The sequence below is a fragment of the Talpa europaea genome, assembly GCF_964194135.1.
Source record: "Talpa europaea genome assembly, chromosome: 4".
Taxonomy (NCBI): Eukaryota; Metazoa; Chordata; class Mammalia; order Eulipotyphla; family Talpidae; genus Talpa; species Talpa europaea.
Genome location: NC_140070.1, coordinates 129,963,738 through 129,979,634, shown reverse-complemented (window position 1 = coordinate 129,979,634; position 15,897 = coordinate 129,963,738). Strand labels below are relative to the sequence as shown.

The window sequence follows — 15,897 nt, the reverse complement described above, 5'->3', positions numbered from 1 at the left end:
AAAACGTCTCCCACTTTAAAAAAAATGAATGTAGTAAAATACAGAGTTTACTCATTCTCACTGAGTACTTGCTAATATGACAACACACTGTCATTTCATAAGTCTTTTGTGCCAACTATGATATAAACTTCTGATGCTGGGAAAGTGCCTCAAAGGTATCAATTCTTTTATCCCTCACACTCATCAGTGCCTCCCACAAGAACTCAAATTTTTTTATGTAAAAATATGACACTGAAATGTATCCATTAGGTTTGGTAATAATAACATCACTGGTGACTTAAGTAAAATCTGGTTCAGTGAAAGCTTTGGGGAGATGTAATGGGATATATCCAACTAGAGAGACTGAGATATGTGACTACTGTTTGGGGAAACATGGTTCTCAAGGGGAGGAGAAAAATGCATACAGTGTGACATATGGTCAAGGAAACATAGTTCGATAATGAAATGTTAGAGCATGTTTATAAATCAAGAGGGAATAATTTTAAAATGGGATAGGTTAAAAATACCTACAGTAGAATGATCAACACCCCAATACAGAATAAGACATAGAAAACAGGGGATAAAGACACCTTAAAGAAGAATGGAGGGAACTGGTAAACTTATTACTAAATAAGTTTATAGACTTATTTAGTAAGGGGTACAAGAAATTAAGGGAATTTGCATCTGATGACTTCTCTATCCTCTGTGACAAAGAAAGTATACAGCACTTACGTAGGATAGAAGAAACAGGAGGAAAAATGCAGGTAGAGGGGTTTTGGAGACTGGTCTGAAAAAAATCTGTGAAGAGGAATGGTAAAAGAAAGTAAAGGATTGCAGAATGGGATTGAAGGTCCAACTGAGTGAAGCTGAGCAAAGACATATATTGGGGTTTATCATACCATTTTTTCTAGTTTTATATATACATATCAAATTTCCCATAATAAAAATGTCAAACAAAAACCACAATGAGGGCCCCCGTGATGGCACAAGGGGTTAAGATGCAACCTATAAAGCTATCCAAAGCCACTGCAGCAAGAGTTCAATCCCTGGCCAGGGAGCTACCCACTTGACGCAGACCTCTCCTAACTTGCCAGCTGCTCCCCTCAGCAGTGTGTTTGGTCCCTCTGCCTGTTCTGCTCCCTGCACTCGCTAGTGAATTCTCTTGCCCTCCCGTGCCTCTGATCTGTACCCCAGTTCTTGTATAAATAAATAAATCTTAAAAAAAAAGTCTAGCTAAATTAGAAAATGAAAACAGATTCCCCACTGCTCACAGCTGTGCATCTGTGCCTTCTCTCCAGCTGTGCACCACAGGCCATTAGCAGGAACAAAGCAACCAGCCCACTGAATTGACTCATTCTGAGAGATGGGGGCTGGGGGGTGATCATGGGACCAATGGTTAGTGAGGAAATTTTTGTTTTAAAGTAACCTGAAATCCAGAAGTGGAGTGGAAGGGGGAAAGAGCCTGGAGACCTATCTCACTGGCAGCAAAAAGATGTGATGAAAGTTTGAGAAAGCTGGGAAACAGTGACAATCGAGTTCATGATTTTGGAGAAGAATAAATGGTAAGGAGAGGGGTGCCTAAGTAAAACAGACAGAAAATTACTGTACTTCAGGTCCTGGAACTGTGGTACGAGCATGTGAGAAAATTGAACTGTAAAATGCAAGTATTAAAGGTAAGGGCCTCCCTGGTGACACAGGGTTAAAGTCTCAGCACTATCAAGCTATTGTCAGCCACTGTGGCATGAGTTCCATCCCCCAGGGAGCTGAAACACATGGCACAGCAGACCTCTCCTGTCTTGCCTGTTGCTCCCCTCAGCAGTGTATTTCAGTGAGTCTGCCTGTTCTGCTCCCCACTCTGTCTCTGGTGAATCCTCTCACCCCCCAACTCTGCACTGCTGGCCCACACCTCAGTTCTTGTATGCATAAATGAATAATTTTTTTTAATAGAGGCATGTTTTATTTATTTGTTTGTTTGTTTGTTTTGTTTATACATGCACTGGGTACAGTCAGAAGCGCGGGAGGGTGAGAGAATTCACCAGAGCCAGAGCGGGGAGCAGAGCAGGCAGAAGGACCGAGGTACTGCTGAGGGGTGCAGCGGGCGGCAGGAGGGGTCTGCGCGCCATGTGGGACCCTCCTCCAGTGGCCGGGGAGCAGCCGGGGATCGAACCGGTGCTGCAGAGGCCGCGGGCAGCTTCGCAACCCAGCGCTCAACCACTGCGCCACAGGGGAGGCCCTAAATGAATAAATCTTTAAGAGAAATAAAATACCAAAGTATGCTATGATGGGGAGTGACAGTAGGAATATGAAGTTGTGACATGCAGAGAAGCAAGCAGAATTTTGGCATAAGCAGAGGGCAGGAGTCTTAAGGGGTGAAGGGTGGTCCACAAGGTAGAGAGAAAATGGTCTGGAGAAATCAGTGGGTCTTCAAGACAAAATCAGGAAACTGTTATTACCTTGCTTAGCACATCAGCTCTGACCCTCACCTGTTACCCTTGGTATCACAGCTTCGGGATTAAGTGCCTGACCCCCACTCCCCACAGTGAAGTTTGCCAAGAGTATGGGAATGGCGTCTTCATTTATATCTCTAGACACACCTATTACAATGCTTCATCCACAGGTACGTTATTTCCCTCAAACATCTATGAAGACGGAGGTGCCATAAGATATATTTAATATACAATAAATCAGGACCAGAGAAAATAAAAATGATAATGGAAAGTCAGATAGGCAGGGAGGTTAATAATGTGAACAATGAAGAGAGATATTTTTTCTATGTATCTATATATAATCAATCAAATCGTGACCCACCAGCTTCCCCTGGAAAACTTTCAAACTTCAATTCCAATCAAAATGAAGTCTCAGATTTTTTGCAATCTATGAAGTATATTATCTTCTCCATATTCTCTAATACACAAATGCCAATTTCAGAATTCTCTGGCAAAACAAATGCAAATAAAGTATTTTGCATAGTGGGTAAAGCAGACCGGTTGCCATGGTGACCATATTCATCACCTTCATATTGTATGTATTGCTCCATTTCACAAAATCTTCTTTTGCCTGCTAGCCCATAAAACCCTCAGTTGGGCTCTAGTCTCTTCCTTTGATTAACATGAAACAGGAAAGGGAAATGAGTTCTTGGCAAAAAAAAAAATCTGGTAAAGTGTCTTACAAAGGTGAGATCATAAAAAAATAAAGAAATAGACATAATAACAAAGAGAGAAAACAAAGTCTCTCCTTATAGAAAATCCTGATGTTATTAAGGAATGGGTTAATTACCATAAGAAAATTCTCTCTGTTGTAAGCCTGTCGAGCTTGATTGCCTCAAAGATGGCATTATTCCTTTCGACTATCCCAATGTGAATTCAAATTTCCCTAGCAACCATTACCAGGGGCCATGTTATCCTTATCTCCTACTTCTCCACAAATGCATTCATTGTCCCCATAGGCAAGTTAAAAATATGATTTTTGTGCATATATTTGTTTTCCTGCCTTACACCTAAAATGTAAATGCATGTAACTATCAAATAAGGACAGCTGATATAATTTTGTGAGTACCAAATGTTCTGTTACAAGAAACCAAATAAGAAACAAGAGACTTTAGATTGTTGCCAACAGGAACACTATGTGATACAAATAATTATTTTAGAGATAAAGTCTGATGAGAATAATTCAAAGGCATGTTCCATTTGACAAAGCTGTTTTGATGGCTAGCACACCTTTTTGCTTTTTCAGTTGTTAGAATGTTCTGAGACCAGACCTATGCTGACCAATAGGGGAAGCACTTGCTATACCAGTCTTCTGAGCACCTGTATTGTGACTAATGCAGAGAGCTGTTGCAGGTAAAACACTGACCCGAGTTCATCATACAGTATAAAATGTTTTTAATCTCATTAATGTTTTATTTGATCACATATGGAAGCAATGTTTTGTATATATTGGATCAAAGAAAATATAGTTGACTTAATTTTTTTAAAAGATTTATTTATTTATGCATACAAGAGCTGGGGTACAGGCCAGAGATGCAGGGGGAGGGGGTGTGTGTGTGTGAAAGGATTCACCAGAGAAAGAGTGGGGAACAGAACAGAGAGACTCACCAAAACACACTGCTGAGGGGAGCAGCAGGCACAACAGGAGAGGTCTGCTGCACCATGTGGGTTGCTCCCTGACAGGCTGGGGATTGAACTGCAGAGGCCGCAGATTGCTTCATAGTGCAGTGCTCAACCCCTTGTGCCACCAGGGAGGACCCTTAATTTCTTTTTACACGCGGCTACTAGAAAAACTTAAAATTACATATGTAGCTTGCATTGTTCTTATTGGAATGACACAATGGAACATAAAGCCTAATCTGCTTTATGACTTGACTGCTATAAATAAGATTCAAATGGATATGTAAAACTGTCTTTACAAATAATTTATCATTATCATTTTTGAGTCCAGATTCCCTATTTCATTCTAAAAGTACTGAATTTCACATTGTACAACCAGTAGGTTAAAAAGCCTTCTCAATTTGTACACAAAAAACTGGCAAGTTTTTGTCTGGTCCACTAAGAAAAAACCCCTGGGAATCACCTGGCATTTCACTCTTCACTAGGGAACCCAAGAGACTGAGGGTCACTCTAACAATGTCACAAAGATGTGGCTCAGCACGTTTAGTTCACTGTAACCGCGTGTTCCCTGAGGTCCCTTGAGAACATGTCACCTGTGCGGTCAAATTGTATGAGGAATAAAACCTCCCCATAAAAAGGGCAGGTTTCATGTTCCCTGCCCCACCTAATAAAGGGTGGAGCTGAACAGTCAGGTGAAGCTGTGGAACACTTGAGACACACAAAGCAGAGACAGGTGGAGCAGAGAGACATGTAGAAGAAGGGAACACTTATTTCTCAGTTTGGCTTTGGACCTGTACTAGGGACTTAGGAAATGGAAGAGGCGTGGGGAGGCTGACAATGGCAGCCTTTATCTTGATTTGTACTTTTAATTTTGCTCCTTTCACCCCAGCCTTGCCTGGTCTCTTCAACCCCTTTTCCATGGTTCCCCATCAGAAGGTACCTTAGACTTGTGGAGAACTTTCGGGTTTCAGTGGCCCCACTTTGGGCCAACCCTGTTTGACTGGGCATCTACCCACGAGGGGATGGGTAACTTGGGGTATTTCATTGGGGATCTATTATCTTCTCTTCTCTTCTGAACATTAACCTTATAAAGGTCTTACACTGTGTCATTATGCAGGGGATGGCAGAATCCACTTAGAGCATGCTGGTTTGGTGGTCTCTCAGTGTGCCTACTAACAAAACAATCTTGCCTTTGGAGAAATCCATAAAACCCACATAGAACAAACAATCCTGGAATCAAGCACTCCCATTACAACTTGTAAAGTCACCTTTAAAGATTTATTTATTTATTTATACAAGCACTGGGTACAGTCAGAAGCACGGGAGGGTGAGAGAATTCATCAGAGTCAGAGTGGAGAGCAGAGCAGGCAGACTGACGCGGTACACTGCTGAGGGGAGTAGTGGGCGGCAGGAGAGGTCTGCACACCATGTGAGACCCTCACTGGCAGCCGGGGATCGAACCGGTGCTGCAGAGGCTGCGGGCAGCTTCGCAACCCAGTGCTCAACCGCTGTGCCACCGGGGAGGCCCTGTAAAGTCACCTTTAAAAGAATGAAAGCAATGCAACAGTTTCTAAGGAAATCTACATTGTTTAGGTGTGTGTAAACATGTTAATCTGTTGATCCTTTTTCTCATCCACTATCAAAGGACAAACGAAACCACTGATATCCCGCCTAGCCTAAATATAGATTTACTATCTCTCTCCCCTCTCCCTCCTTCCCCTTGTCAACAAAGCAGGCAATGCTCTTTTCCTCTACAAGCATGCGGCCAATTAAAATACATTGCAAGTATTGCTGAGTCAAGTTATGGTCTTCAAGTTCTTGACTATTAGAAATCAGAATGGGTAAGGAAATGAAATGAGTTTATAAGTCAATGGTTGAGGGGGTAAACCGTGCCTTCAAACCACGGTGTTGCCACTGAATATAGAAACATGTTCAACTTCTTTATCCCATTTCCTTTTTCAAAGAGTTTCACAGGAGTTAATATAAAAAAAGGGTAGTGAAAATGCAATGGGATGAAGAATTAGTGGACATGGGGTAAACAATGAAGCCCGCAGACAGATGGAGGCAACTTTTTAAAAAAAACATCGTGTTGAGAAAGGAAAAGTAGCAGCAGGGCAGGGCTGAAGGGGGGAAGTAGGGTTAAAAGGCTATCAGACAGGATTCTTAAACTTGTTGAACGTTGACATGATCCAGAAGAAAAAAGAGAGGGGCAGGAGAGTGACATCCCTGTGATGTCAAAGGCTTTAGAGTTCAGGAAATAGTCTAGGGAAGGATGCTGTGAACAAACTTCTAGGTCTGGGTGGCTGGAAGTTATCTGCTGCTTCTACCTTCTCCCCTGAATGCTGCCACATGAAGTGGCCAGCAACACTTTAGGTCAATTACCAAATGCAAGTGATGGAGGATAAGAATAGAAAAACTGGAAAGGAGATACAAGGTCAAGAACCTAACTCACACAAGGAGGTAGGGGTGGAGGGGATTAGTGTAAGCCATTAACCCAGTTATAGGAACCAATACCTTAGTATCAATACCCAGATCATGAGGGGCAACACCCAGAAACTATCAGACTGCTACAGGGAGTGTCAAGAGCACAAACCAATCACCCACAATGATAAGCCCCTCCCTGAAAATGATAAAACCTAATGCTGCCCTCACAACAGGGCAGCCGTCTTTCTGCCCACCTGAGACTATGCAGGTGCTTCCTTTCACGAACTCTCTTCCTCCGCAGGGCAGCCTGCCCATGACCTGTTCCATGCCCGGACTTCTCTTCACTGACCTCCCTCAGCGCTCCTCAAGGCCACCGGCCTGAAACCATGCAGGCCTCTATCAACAAAACTGTTCTTTTCGGGGCAGCTCTTCACTTGTGTTTATGCAAGTGACTTTTACTGTCCTATCCCTTTTCTAATAAAGGTGCTCTTTAAATATAACTACCATCTCTGTCTCATGGAGAAACTGGCCTGGGAAACTTGCCACATGTGCTGAAAGGGGCACTCTGGTGAAATCTTTCCCAGAGTGAACCCAAGGGCCCGGCACTCCAGACCCACTGACTCCAAAAACGACATCACAAGCGTGTAAAGTACATTTCTCATTCTCCACTCCTCCATCTATTAAAACTAGCTTTACTCTCAATGCTACAGAAGCTTGTCCTGTTTACGCTCACCTTCCGGAAACTACTATGGAATCAATTAACTTCCTGAATGTTCTCAATAATCTCTTATTGGTAGGACCCACTGGCCTTATTTCTGTACCAGTTTCTGGGACACCCTCATCTTATATTTGTACATTCCCGATCACTCCTTACTGGTCCCTTATTTGTCTACTTACTAAATGCTGATGTTTCTCAAAGTCACACTGCACCTTCTCTCCTAGTCCTACCGGCTTCTCCTGGTTAACCTTACAGACAGTGCCTATCAGCAGTGATTCTCAATTCTGTATCACCAACCCACTTCTCTCCTGAGAACCAGTCCTTTGTTTAATCTTTCTATTTAATTTTTTTACCTCTATTTCCCTCAAATATAACCTGTCCAGGATTAAGTACATTGTCATCTCCCTAAATCTTGTTTTTTTTTTTTTATTCTGTGCAGTCAGTGACATCACCTTGTACTTGAGTCACAAAAGTGATGAGTGACGTCAGGAGGAAATGCAAACTCTCAGGCCCCACCCTACACTTCGCTAGAAGAATGACTCAGATGGGCATCAAAAGTTTGAGAGGATGGGCCTCCCCGTTGGGGCAGTGGGTTGAGCACAGCGCTGTGAAGCTGTCTACAGCATGGGTTTGATTCCTGGCTGGCCAGGGAGATTCCCACATGGGCTGGCAGACCTCTCCTGTTGTGCCCGCTGCTCCCCTCAGCAGTGTATTTTGGCCCGTCTGCCTGTTCTGCTCCCTGCTCTGTCTCTGGTGAATCCTCTCACCCTCCCACGCCTCTGGCCTGTATCCCAGCTATTGTATAAATAAATAAATAACAGAAGTCTCTCTATAAAAAAAAAGTTTGAGAGGAGGGCATCCCTGGTGGCACAGGGGTTAAAGTCTCAGTGCTATGAAAGCTATCACAAGCAAGCCACTGCAGCCAGTCGATCCCCAGCCAGACAGCGAACCCACATGGCATGGCAGACCTCTCCTGCCTTGCCCGCTGCTCCCCTCAGCAGTGTATTTCAGTAGATCTGGCTGTTCTGCTCCCCACTCTCTCTGATGAATCCTCTCAGCCCCCACACCTCTGTCCCCCATCCCAGTTCTTGCATGCATAAAAAATAAAATAAATCTTGAAAAAAAATTTTTTTGAGCAGCTGGTAAGTACTTTATATGTCCTGTACATCTCAACTCCTGAGACCAACATACCCTTTCAGATCTCCGTTATTGTGCTCAAGTTGTACCATCTGTTGGGAATGTATCAAACCTTTTGCATCTTATGAAGCTTGATGCTACTGTAGGGGCACCTAGCATAGGGAGAGTACATGGTTGGCTATAAATATCTGAATGACTGGATCACTTAATTAGTTGATTCATGGATAAGTGCGGTTGGAGACCCACAGAATTTGAGGCACTCAAGTGCATTCAGATGAAAGTTGAATGTCAGGTGTTACGCATATGTGGGGTCCAGAATTCAAAGGAGAGGTGGACTGGGGGGCAGTGTAAAAAAAAAATCACTAGGGCCTCCCCGCTGGCGCAGCGGTTGAGCGCTGGGTTGCGAAGCTGCCCGCGGCCTCTGCGGCGCCGGTTCGATCCCCGGCTGCTCCCCGGCCATCGGAGGAGGGTACCACATGGCGCGCAGACCTCTCCTGCCGCCCGCTGCTCCCCTCAGCAGTGTACTTCGGTCCTTCTGCCTGCTCTGCTCCCCGCTCTGGCTCTGGTGAATTCTCTCACCCTCCCGCGCTTCTGACTGTACCCAGTGCTTGTATAAATAAATAAATAAATAAAAATTAATCTTAAAAAAAAAAATCACTAGCAATGACTTGGAAGTTACAGAGGTAGATAGATGAGGTCACCCAGGTTTGAGGAACATTTAAGAGGACTGCGGGCCAAATCATGGGAAAACTGACATTTAAGAGATCTACTGTTATCTATTGTAGAAGTCAGTGAGGGCAGGGTAGGCTAACAGGGTGAGAACAAATCAAGTGTTAAGGGGTTCCAAAGAGATAAATGGATTTGGCACGCGGGCTATTGTTAGCTTTGGCAACTAAAGCAGGTGACTGGAATAGAACAGTAAAGTCAAAAGTAAAGCAGAAGCTTAACTTTTTTCTACTAACTAAATAAAACAAGACCAGTGGAATGATCACTCTAAGAACCATCTTCATTGTATGAGAAGGAAGGGGAAAAAAAAATGGACCCCAAAGCTGGCTGTATCATACGATTTATGCCTAGGGACAAAGAAGTTGACAATTTTCAGTTTGGAGCTGTAACAATCACCAACACTGGTGAAGCACCTGCCCTGTGACCTAATGCAGTGAAAAATATTGGGTACTTGATGGAGACCTCACAACAGATAGGGTAAAAAGCTGATATAAGGTGGTTAGCCTTGAAAAAGCAACTTTTGCTCAGGTAGTGGTATAATGGCAGGAATGTTGAAAGGGATATAGAGGGGACAAAGTTCACACCTAATAATCTTCACTTTTTAAATGTAAAGAGATTGAAATAAAGCAAAAATGATTAATATTTCACCGTGCTCCTCAACAATTCTAAGATAGTGGGATTTTGACACATAAGGCATGTGAGAAACAGAGGTCAGCGACCAGTCCCTCAAATGGCTAACAAATGGTTGAGACACCAGATTCACTGGCCAATACTTCTGAAGTTCCATTCATGTGGACAGTGTGAAAAACAGCAGCACCCAAATTTCCACAAGATCCCTAGGTCATGCTGATGTTGCTGCTACATGGGCCACATATTAGCTAACAACACCAGTCTAAGTCCTGGATCTTCATATTCTCAGAGTGCCTGAAGTATTCAGCTAAGATGAAGAAATTAAAGGGCTAATAATGAAAGCCCTCAGTACTTGGCACAGTCAAACCCATAAGCAGGTTTTTAATAAATGACAGCTATCCAGTAATAGAAATTAGGATGTCTATCAGAAATACTCCAAGAGGAAAGCCCAGCTTTACAGGCAGAACCACACATATTCAGGAGGAAACTGTGTGACCTTGGCAAGTTCAGTTACCTAACCATGGTGCCTCGCTCGCCCCTCATGTACAACCACCCCTTCTCCACTGAGTATGCATAAAGCCCTGAGAACAGCAGCTGGCATTCAGTAATAGTTCAATTAAGGCCTTGATTTTACTCACATTGTTACTACTGCTGCTCTACTACTACCGCCACTGTTATCACTAGCAAAAGTGATATCACCATATGACTTTCAAGAAAGTAAGTAGGCAATAAAATCGCATTAAGGAGTTCCACCAGCAACCACAGTGTACCACAAAACTTTCACAACCCACGCAGAGACAGATAGAGAGGATATCTGTCAGCTACAGATAGTAGCAATGCAATTTTTAATACCTTGTCCTGGGAATGCAGGGACCCAACATGTTACCACTCAAATGGAGTGCACAGTAAAACTGTTCTAAAATGGCAGGAAGTTTCTAAAGAAATCAACACCTTACATGAGTTATAGTTTTTGAGTGGTTCCCCCATCAGGAAATAAGAATAAAAATAGGCATCCTTTTTTAGCTAAAGACAGCAGAACTCTAAGGAGAAGTTCACTTTGAGCAGGACAACAATGCTACATATATGGAAATATCCTTGGTTGAGATGACGCCTAACAATGAGATACCCGGAAAAATTAAATCCAATTATCTGGCTAGTCTCAGGGGGAAAAAAAAATCTTCCTGAATGGTTTCCATACTTCCACTTTTCTGCTTCAGATGTAGCCTAAAACATTCCCCCGCCCCAGCCCCCTGAACCCCCGCCTCCCTCCAGAGAATACAAACATTGTGTTGTCAACTTCAGGTTTAGTCAGTTGGGTGTTTGACAAAACAAAGGTGGAAACACACCATTTAACTGGTTATGTGACCCTTCATCTTTCCCGGAAGCTCTACTTTGGAAATTTCAGCCAAGTCTAAATGATATGTAACAAAAAGGTGGAGATACTGCAATAGACTCTGATCGAACATTAGACCTGTCCAGAGAATGCTGATCTCATGAATAACGCCTCGCAGCTGTGGCATCCAACAATGGGATCAACATTTCAACAGGAAGCAGAGAGCCATCCCAGCAGAAGGGGCCACCCGATCTCGCTTTCGAGCGCTTTGAAAAAAAAAAAAAAAATTATCCTTCTGGAGACTCACACCGAGCGCCTCTCCAAGCCCACCTATGGCTTTTTTTAATGAACCATTTGCTTATGAAAAGCGACAAGTTCTTATTCTGACGCGCAAGATCAGCTCTGACTTACAACACTGACACGGAAACATCAGTTTTAATAAATAATTATTCCTTCTAATGATCCACACATTTTTTAAATGCCTCCTTCCCCTCCCGAGAGCCGCGCGGTCGAATAATGCACTTGGCGAACCCTTTAGGAATCGCCCAGCCCAAGTATTTGCGTCCTATCTTCCAAAGGAATCAACTCAGTACACACTCAAAACAGAGATTATTAATTTTCCCTTTGCACTTTGCCCTGGGACTGCAGAAATGAGCCGCCTTTAGATTTCCCAGCGCCTGCTCGTTCCCGTCCCGGTGCAGCCCGGAGCTGGTGCTGAGCTCGCCTCGCCTGCGAGCCCCGGACGGTCCCTGCTCGCCCGGCGCTTTCCTGGAGGCAGCTGGAGGACCCCTGGCACCCACCAGCTCGGTGTCCATTTAATCATGGCGTTTGCCATTCGGTCTCCCCGCTCGCAGGGCTCGACACCTGAAAACTCGCCGCCCAAGGCTTCTGAAATCGGGCAAGCCTGGCCCGGCGCAAGGCGGCTAACAAGGCAAATGCAAAAGAAAAAAAAAATAGAAATAAAGCAGAGCCCGCACCTGCGGCAAAGAGCGATCGGGGAGACACGCCGGGCGCCCCCCGCGCGCCGCGCCCACCCACCCGCGCCCCGGGGTCCCCTCCACCGCGGCAGCTCCTGCGGGTGCTCGGCCCCCCGGTGCGCCCCCCGGTGCACACCCCACTGGCGCGCAAGGCTCCCTCCCGAGCCGCTGCACCTCCCGGCTCGGGTCTCCGCACAGCAGAAAAAAATCTCCCGGTGCAATGCCGCCTGCCGCGCAGCCGGCGCCGCAGAGCCCCCAAATAGCGCCCGCCCCCTCCCCCCAGCCTCATTGTTCCCGGGTCGCCGCAGGCAGCGAGCGCCCCGGGGCTGGGCTGGCAAGAGGACCCCGGGGGCCGAGGGGCCCCCCACCCGCCCACTCACCCGCGACTCCGCACAGCAGCACGAGCCGCAGCAGCAGCGCCATGGTGCGGCCCGCGGGGCGGCGACCGCAGGGAGCAGCTCTCGCCGGGGTCTCGGCCGCCCCGCGCCTCGCGCGCTCCCGACTGGCTGGTGGAGACGGCACCTCCACACCCGCCCGCTGGGCAGGTGCACCACGTCACTTCCGGCAGCGGGCGAGCCGCAGCGGGCGCGGGCCCCGCCGGGCGCGTGGGGTTGCCATGGCAACCGCAGCCCGCCGCCGGCGCCCCCCCGCCTTAGGTAATTCCCCCCCCACCCACCGCCCCGAGCTCTGTCTCTGGCCGGCCAGCAGCGCGCGGAGTTGGGGTGCACCCGCCACCCCTTGATCGGAGCCGGAGCCCCGCCTCCCTGACTTCAGTTAAATCTAGTTTTGCGTCCGAAGGTCGAGCCCGAGCCTCTCCTGAGATAGCAGAAATGCAGTCCCGCCCTAGCTTAAGGCAACATTCGCCCGCCAGCACCCGTACCCTAAAGGGAGACAAGTGGCAGGGTCTTGTCCCCGCCCACCCCAGCCTCCCTTTGGGGGAGAACGGGGTGGGGAGCCTCCAGCCTGGTCTCCCTCCAGGGATAGTTTGCTGCAGGGGTGGGGGCTCCCACCTAAGGCCCCTGCAGCCCGTCGTGCTGCTCGCGTGTGTTTGAATCACTTGGGCTGCTGCAGACGCCGCGCGAGGTTCTTCTCCTGCAGTAATGACCGAACCCCTAAGCTGCAGCTTCCGATGCTGGAAATGCCCGGATTGGGTGTTTGTGAAGGTTATCCTAGCCCTGCAATCTGACAGCTAGAACCTGTAAGCTTGAAAAGTGGGAAGAAGTAGGGGTGGTTAGAGTCCCTAGGTCTTGGGGGGTGTGGCCAGTACGCAGGGAACTAGAGCTCTGGAATTGCCTGGTCCACCCTGCAATGCCACATCTTCCTCCTGGTGCCCTCCATACTTGTTCTTGTGTCATTTTGCTGCTTGGTCTCAGTTGCTCTTTGCAGATAACGTTTATTTATAACTACAGAGAGGCTGTAGTATTCCAAACAGTTCTCTATCAAGAGTGTATAAGAGCACCTGCACCCCTATGTTTATAGCAGCACTGTTTACAATAGCTAAGCTTTGGAAACAGCCCAAATGCCCAAAAATAGATGACTGGATCAAGAAGATGTGGTGCATATACACCATGGAATATTACTCAGCATTCAAAAAAGATAAACATGCAATTTGCAGCAACATAGATGGCGCTGGAAGGGATCATGCTCAGCGAAATAAGCCAGACAGAAAAAGAAAAATACCGGATGGTCTCACTCATAGCAGGAATCTAGAGAACTAAAATAAGGGACCAGGAAAATGAATAACTATAAGAAAGTGAAAATCAAAATCAACAAAAAACTATGAGCCAGAGACACTTTTTGGGGGGTGGGGGCGGGAGGGGAGGTATTGGGGTCAAAATGGGGGGGTTGCAATTGTATGGGGAATATAAAAATAAATATAAAAATATAAAAATAAAATTTATTATTAAAAAAAGAGTGTATTAGGAATGCTCTGGGATGAGGCAGTAACTGATACTGAATGTCGGCCTCAGTTTCCCTCAGCCAATAAAAGGAAACAGAGTTTGAGGAAAAGGAAAATGGTTTAATTTGTCCATAAATGAGGAGAGCAGCAGACTCATGTCTGAAAGTCAACCGTCCTGCTCTTTGGCAGAGTGCAGAGTGCCCTCTTCCCTGCAAAGGGAAGAGGGTAGGGGTCAGCACGAGCTGGTTGGGCGTCAGCTTGCTTTTTTTCAAAACTACTGTTTTCCTTGGAATGCAAGAAGGCAAACTTGTCAAATAAAGAGGGAATTGCAAGAAATATGGGAAAGACAAACTTGTTAATGCTTATCTGAGAGACCAGTCATTTGTAACCGCATCATAACCCCCACTCTCTGGTATAACCTTCCATTTCTATAGAAGAAATAGAAGGGTGGTAGCATCTTCTGGCTGCTTCCTCCTGAATGGGGTCCGGTGGTGGAGGGGCTTACTGTGGAAGGCCTGCACTTGATGGTGCCACAGTTCCTGACATGACATTAAGTTGTTGGTGGCGGTGTAGCAGCACTAAGGTATACAACATATCATAGTCCTAAATGTAATAGGGGTTACTTTATACCTTCCTCAAGATAATGACATTTAGGATATAGCCCTAACTGAAGAGGACCAGAGACTAATATAAATAGTTACTAGACATAATTTTTCTCTACCCTCATCCCAATTCTGTAAAATAGTAAACCAAATCTAATTTTATTTATTTTTTAAAAATATTTATTTAATAATAACAAGAAACTGGGGTACAGGCCAGATGTGCGGGAGGGTGAGAGGATTCACCAGAGACAGAGCGGGGAACAGAACAGGCAGACTGACGAAATGCACTGCTGAGGGGAGCAGTGGGCGAGACAGGAGAGGTCTGCTTGCCATGTGGGATTCTCACCTGCCAGCCGGGATCAAACCCATGCTACAGAAGCTGAAGACAGCCTCAAGTGCGGCGCTCAACCACCTGCACCACTGGAAGGCCCAACCAAATCTAATTTTAAACAATTTTACCTATATTTGCATAAACTCAAAGGGCTGAATAACCAAGCAGAATGTTGTTGGCTTTGTTGAAAACGCCACAGTGTCTAGAATGAGCTTTTTAATACCCAGTCCATGCAGGCTTCATCAAAGTCACAGTCTTACCATACTTCACCTGAGCTTTCCTTTTCTCAAGGTTCCTGGGTCTTTTTCCAGGTTTTTTCCAGTCTTGCCAATGGAGACAAGCTTCTTTATCTTTTATGGAGGTCTTTGTAATCTGATAAGCAAGGTGACAGGCTCTTCTTGACTCACTCTTCTCAACTCAGCTCTAATTTTACTCCCAGAAGAATTTCACTCAAAGCCTTGCAACAAAACATGTTTTCAATTTTCTAGTTTAAGGAGAAATAAATAAAATTCCCTATTGAGATTATGCAAAGGTAGACACTGTCCTAAGAAGTACAAATATTGCCTGTAAATTTTGGGGATGAGAAAAGCCAATGTTCCTGTTTGCTCATAAAAAGATGCAAATTGCCACTGCTAACATCATAGCCCAGTTTAAAGACAAGTTCTCTAGAGATAAAAAACAAAAGAAAACATTAAAAACAAATATTTTTAAAAGTTATTAGATATTATACAAATCCTCCTCAGTGTACTTTTCCTGTGTATTAAGTCTTGATCTTCTCTTGGTAATTTTCATAAATCCAATTTTTTTTTTATAGGCTCAGTAGGTCTCCTCAGTTCCATATCTATATTCTCAGTCTCTTTTTGTGAGTTTTCTGAAGACAAAGCTCAGCAAGTAAGCTTTAGAAATAACATAAACTTGAAAATGACCATACCTAAAATTATGGTATAAGGCAAAGCCAAGGATGTTTGCTCAATTTTATGATACACACATATATATTTCAGAATAATCAGAATTGTCCAATAATATTGTACCGG

At 45.2% G+C, this 15,897-nt stretch overlaps 1 protein-coding gene across 4 annotated transcripts in view; it reads right to left on the bottom strand.

The window, feature by feature from the left end:
- Positions 1 to 12,533, bottom strand: part of CXADR (CXADR cell adhesion molecule) — a gene marked incomplete at both ends in the record, with an annotated part of 51,607 nt that extends 39,074 nt beyond the window's left edge. For 3 of the 4 annotated variants that reach the window (XM_084231427.1, XM_084231428.1, XM_084231429.1), the window contains one exon: positions 12,411 to 12,453. In XM_084231427.1, coding sequence (XP_084087553.1) covers positions 12,411 to 12,453 — 43 coding nt within the window. Of the gene's footprint in view, positions 1 to 12,410 lie in introns of all 4 variants that reach the window. The other variant, XM_084231430.1, reaches the window with a different exon arrangement.
- Between the last annotated feature and the right edge of the window lie 3,364 nt (positions 12,534 to 15,897).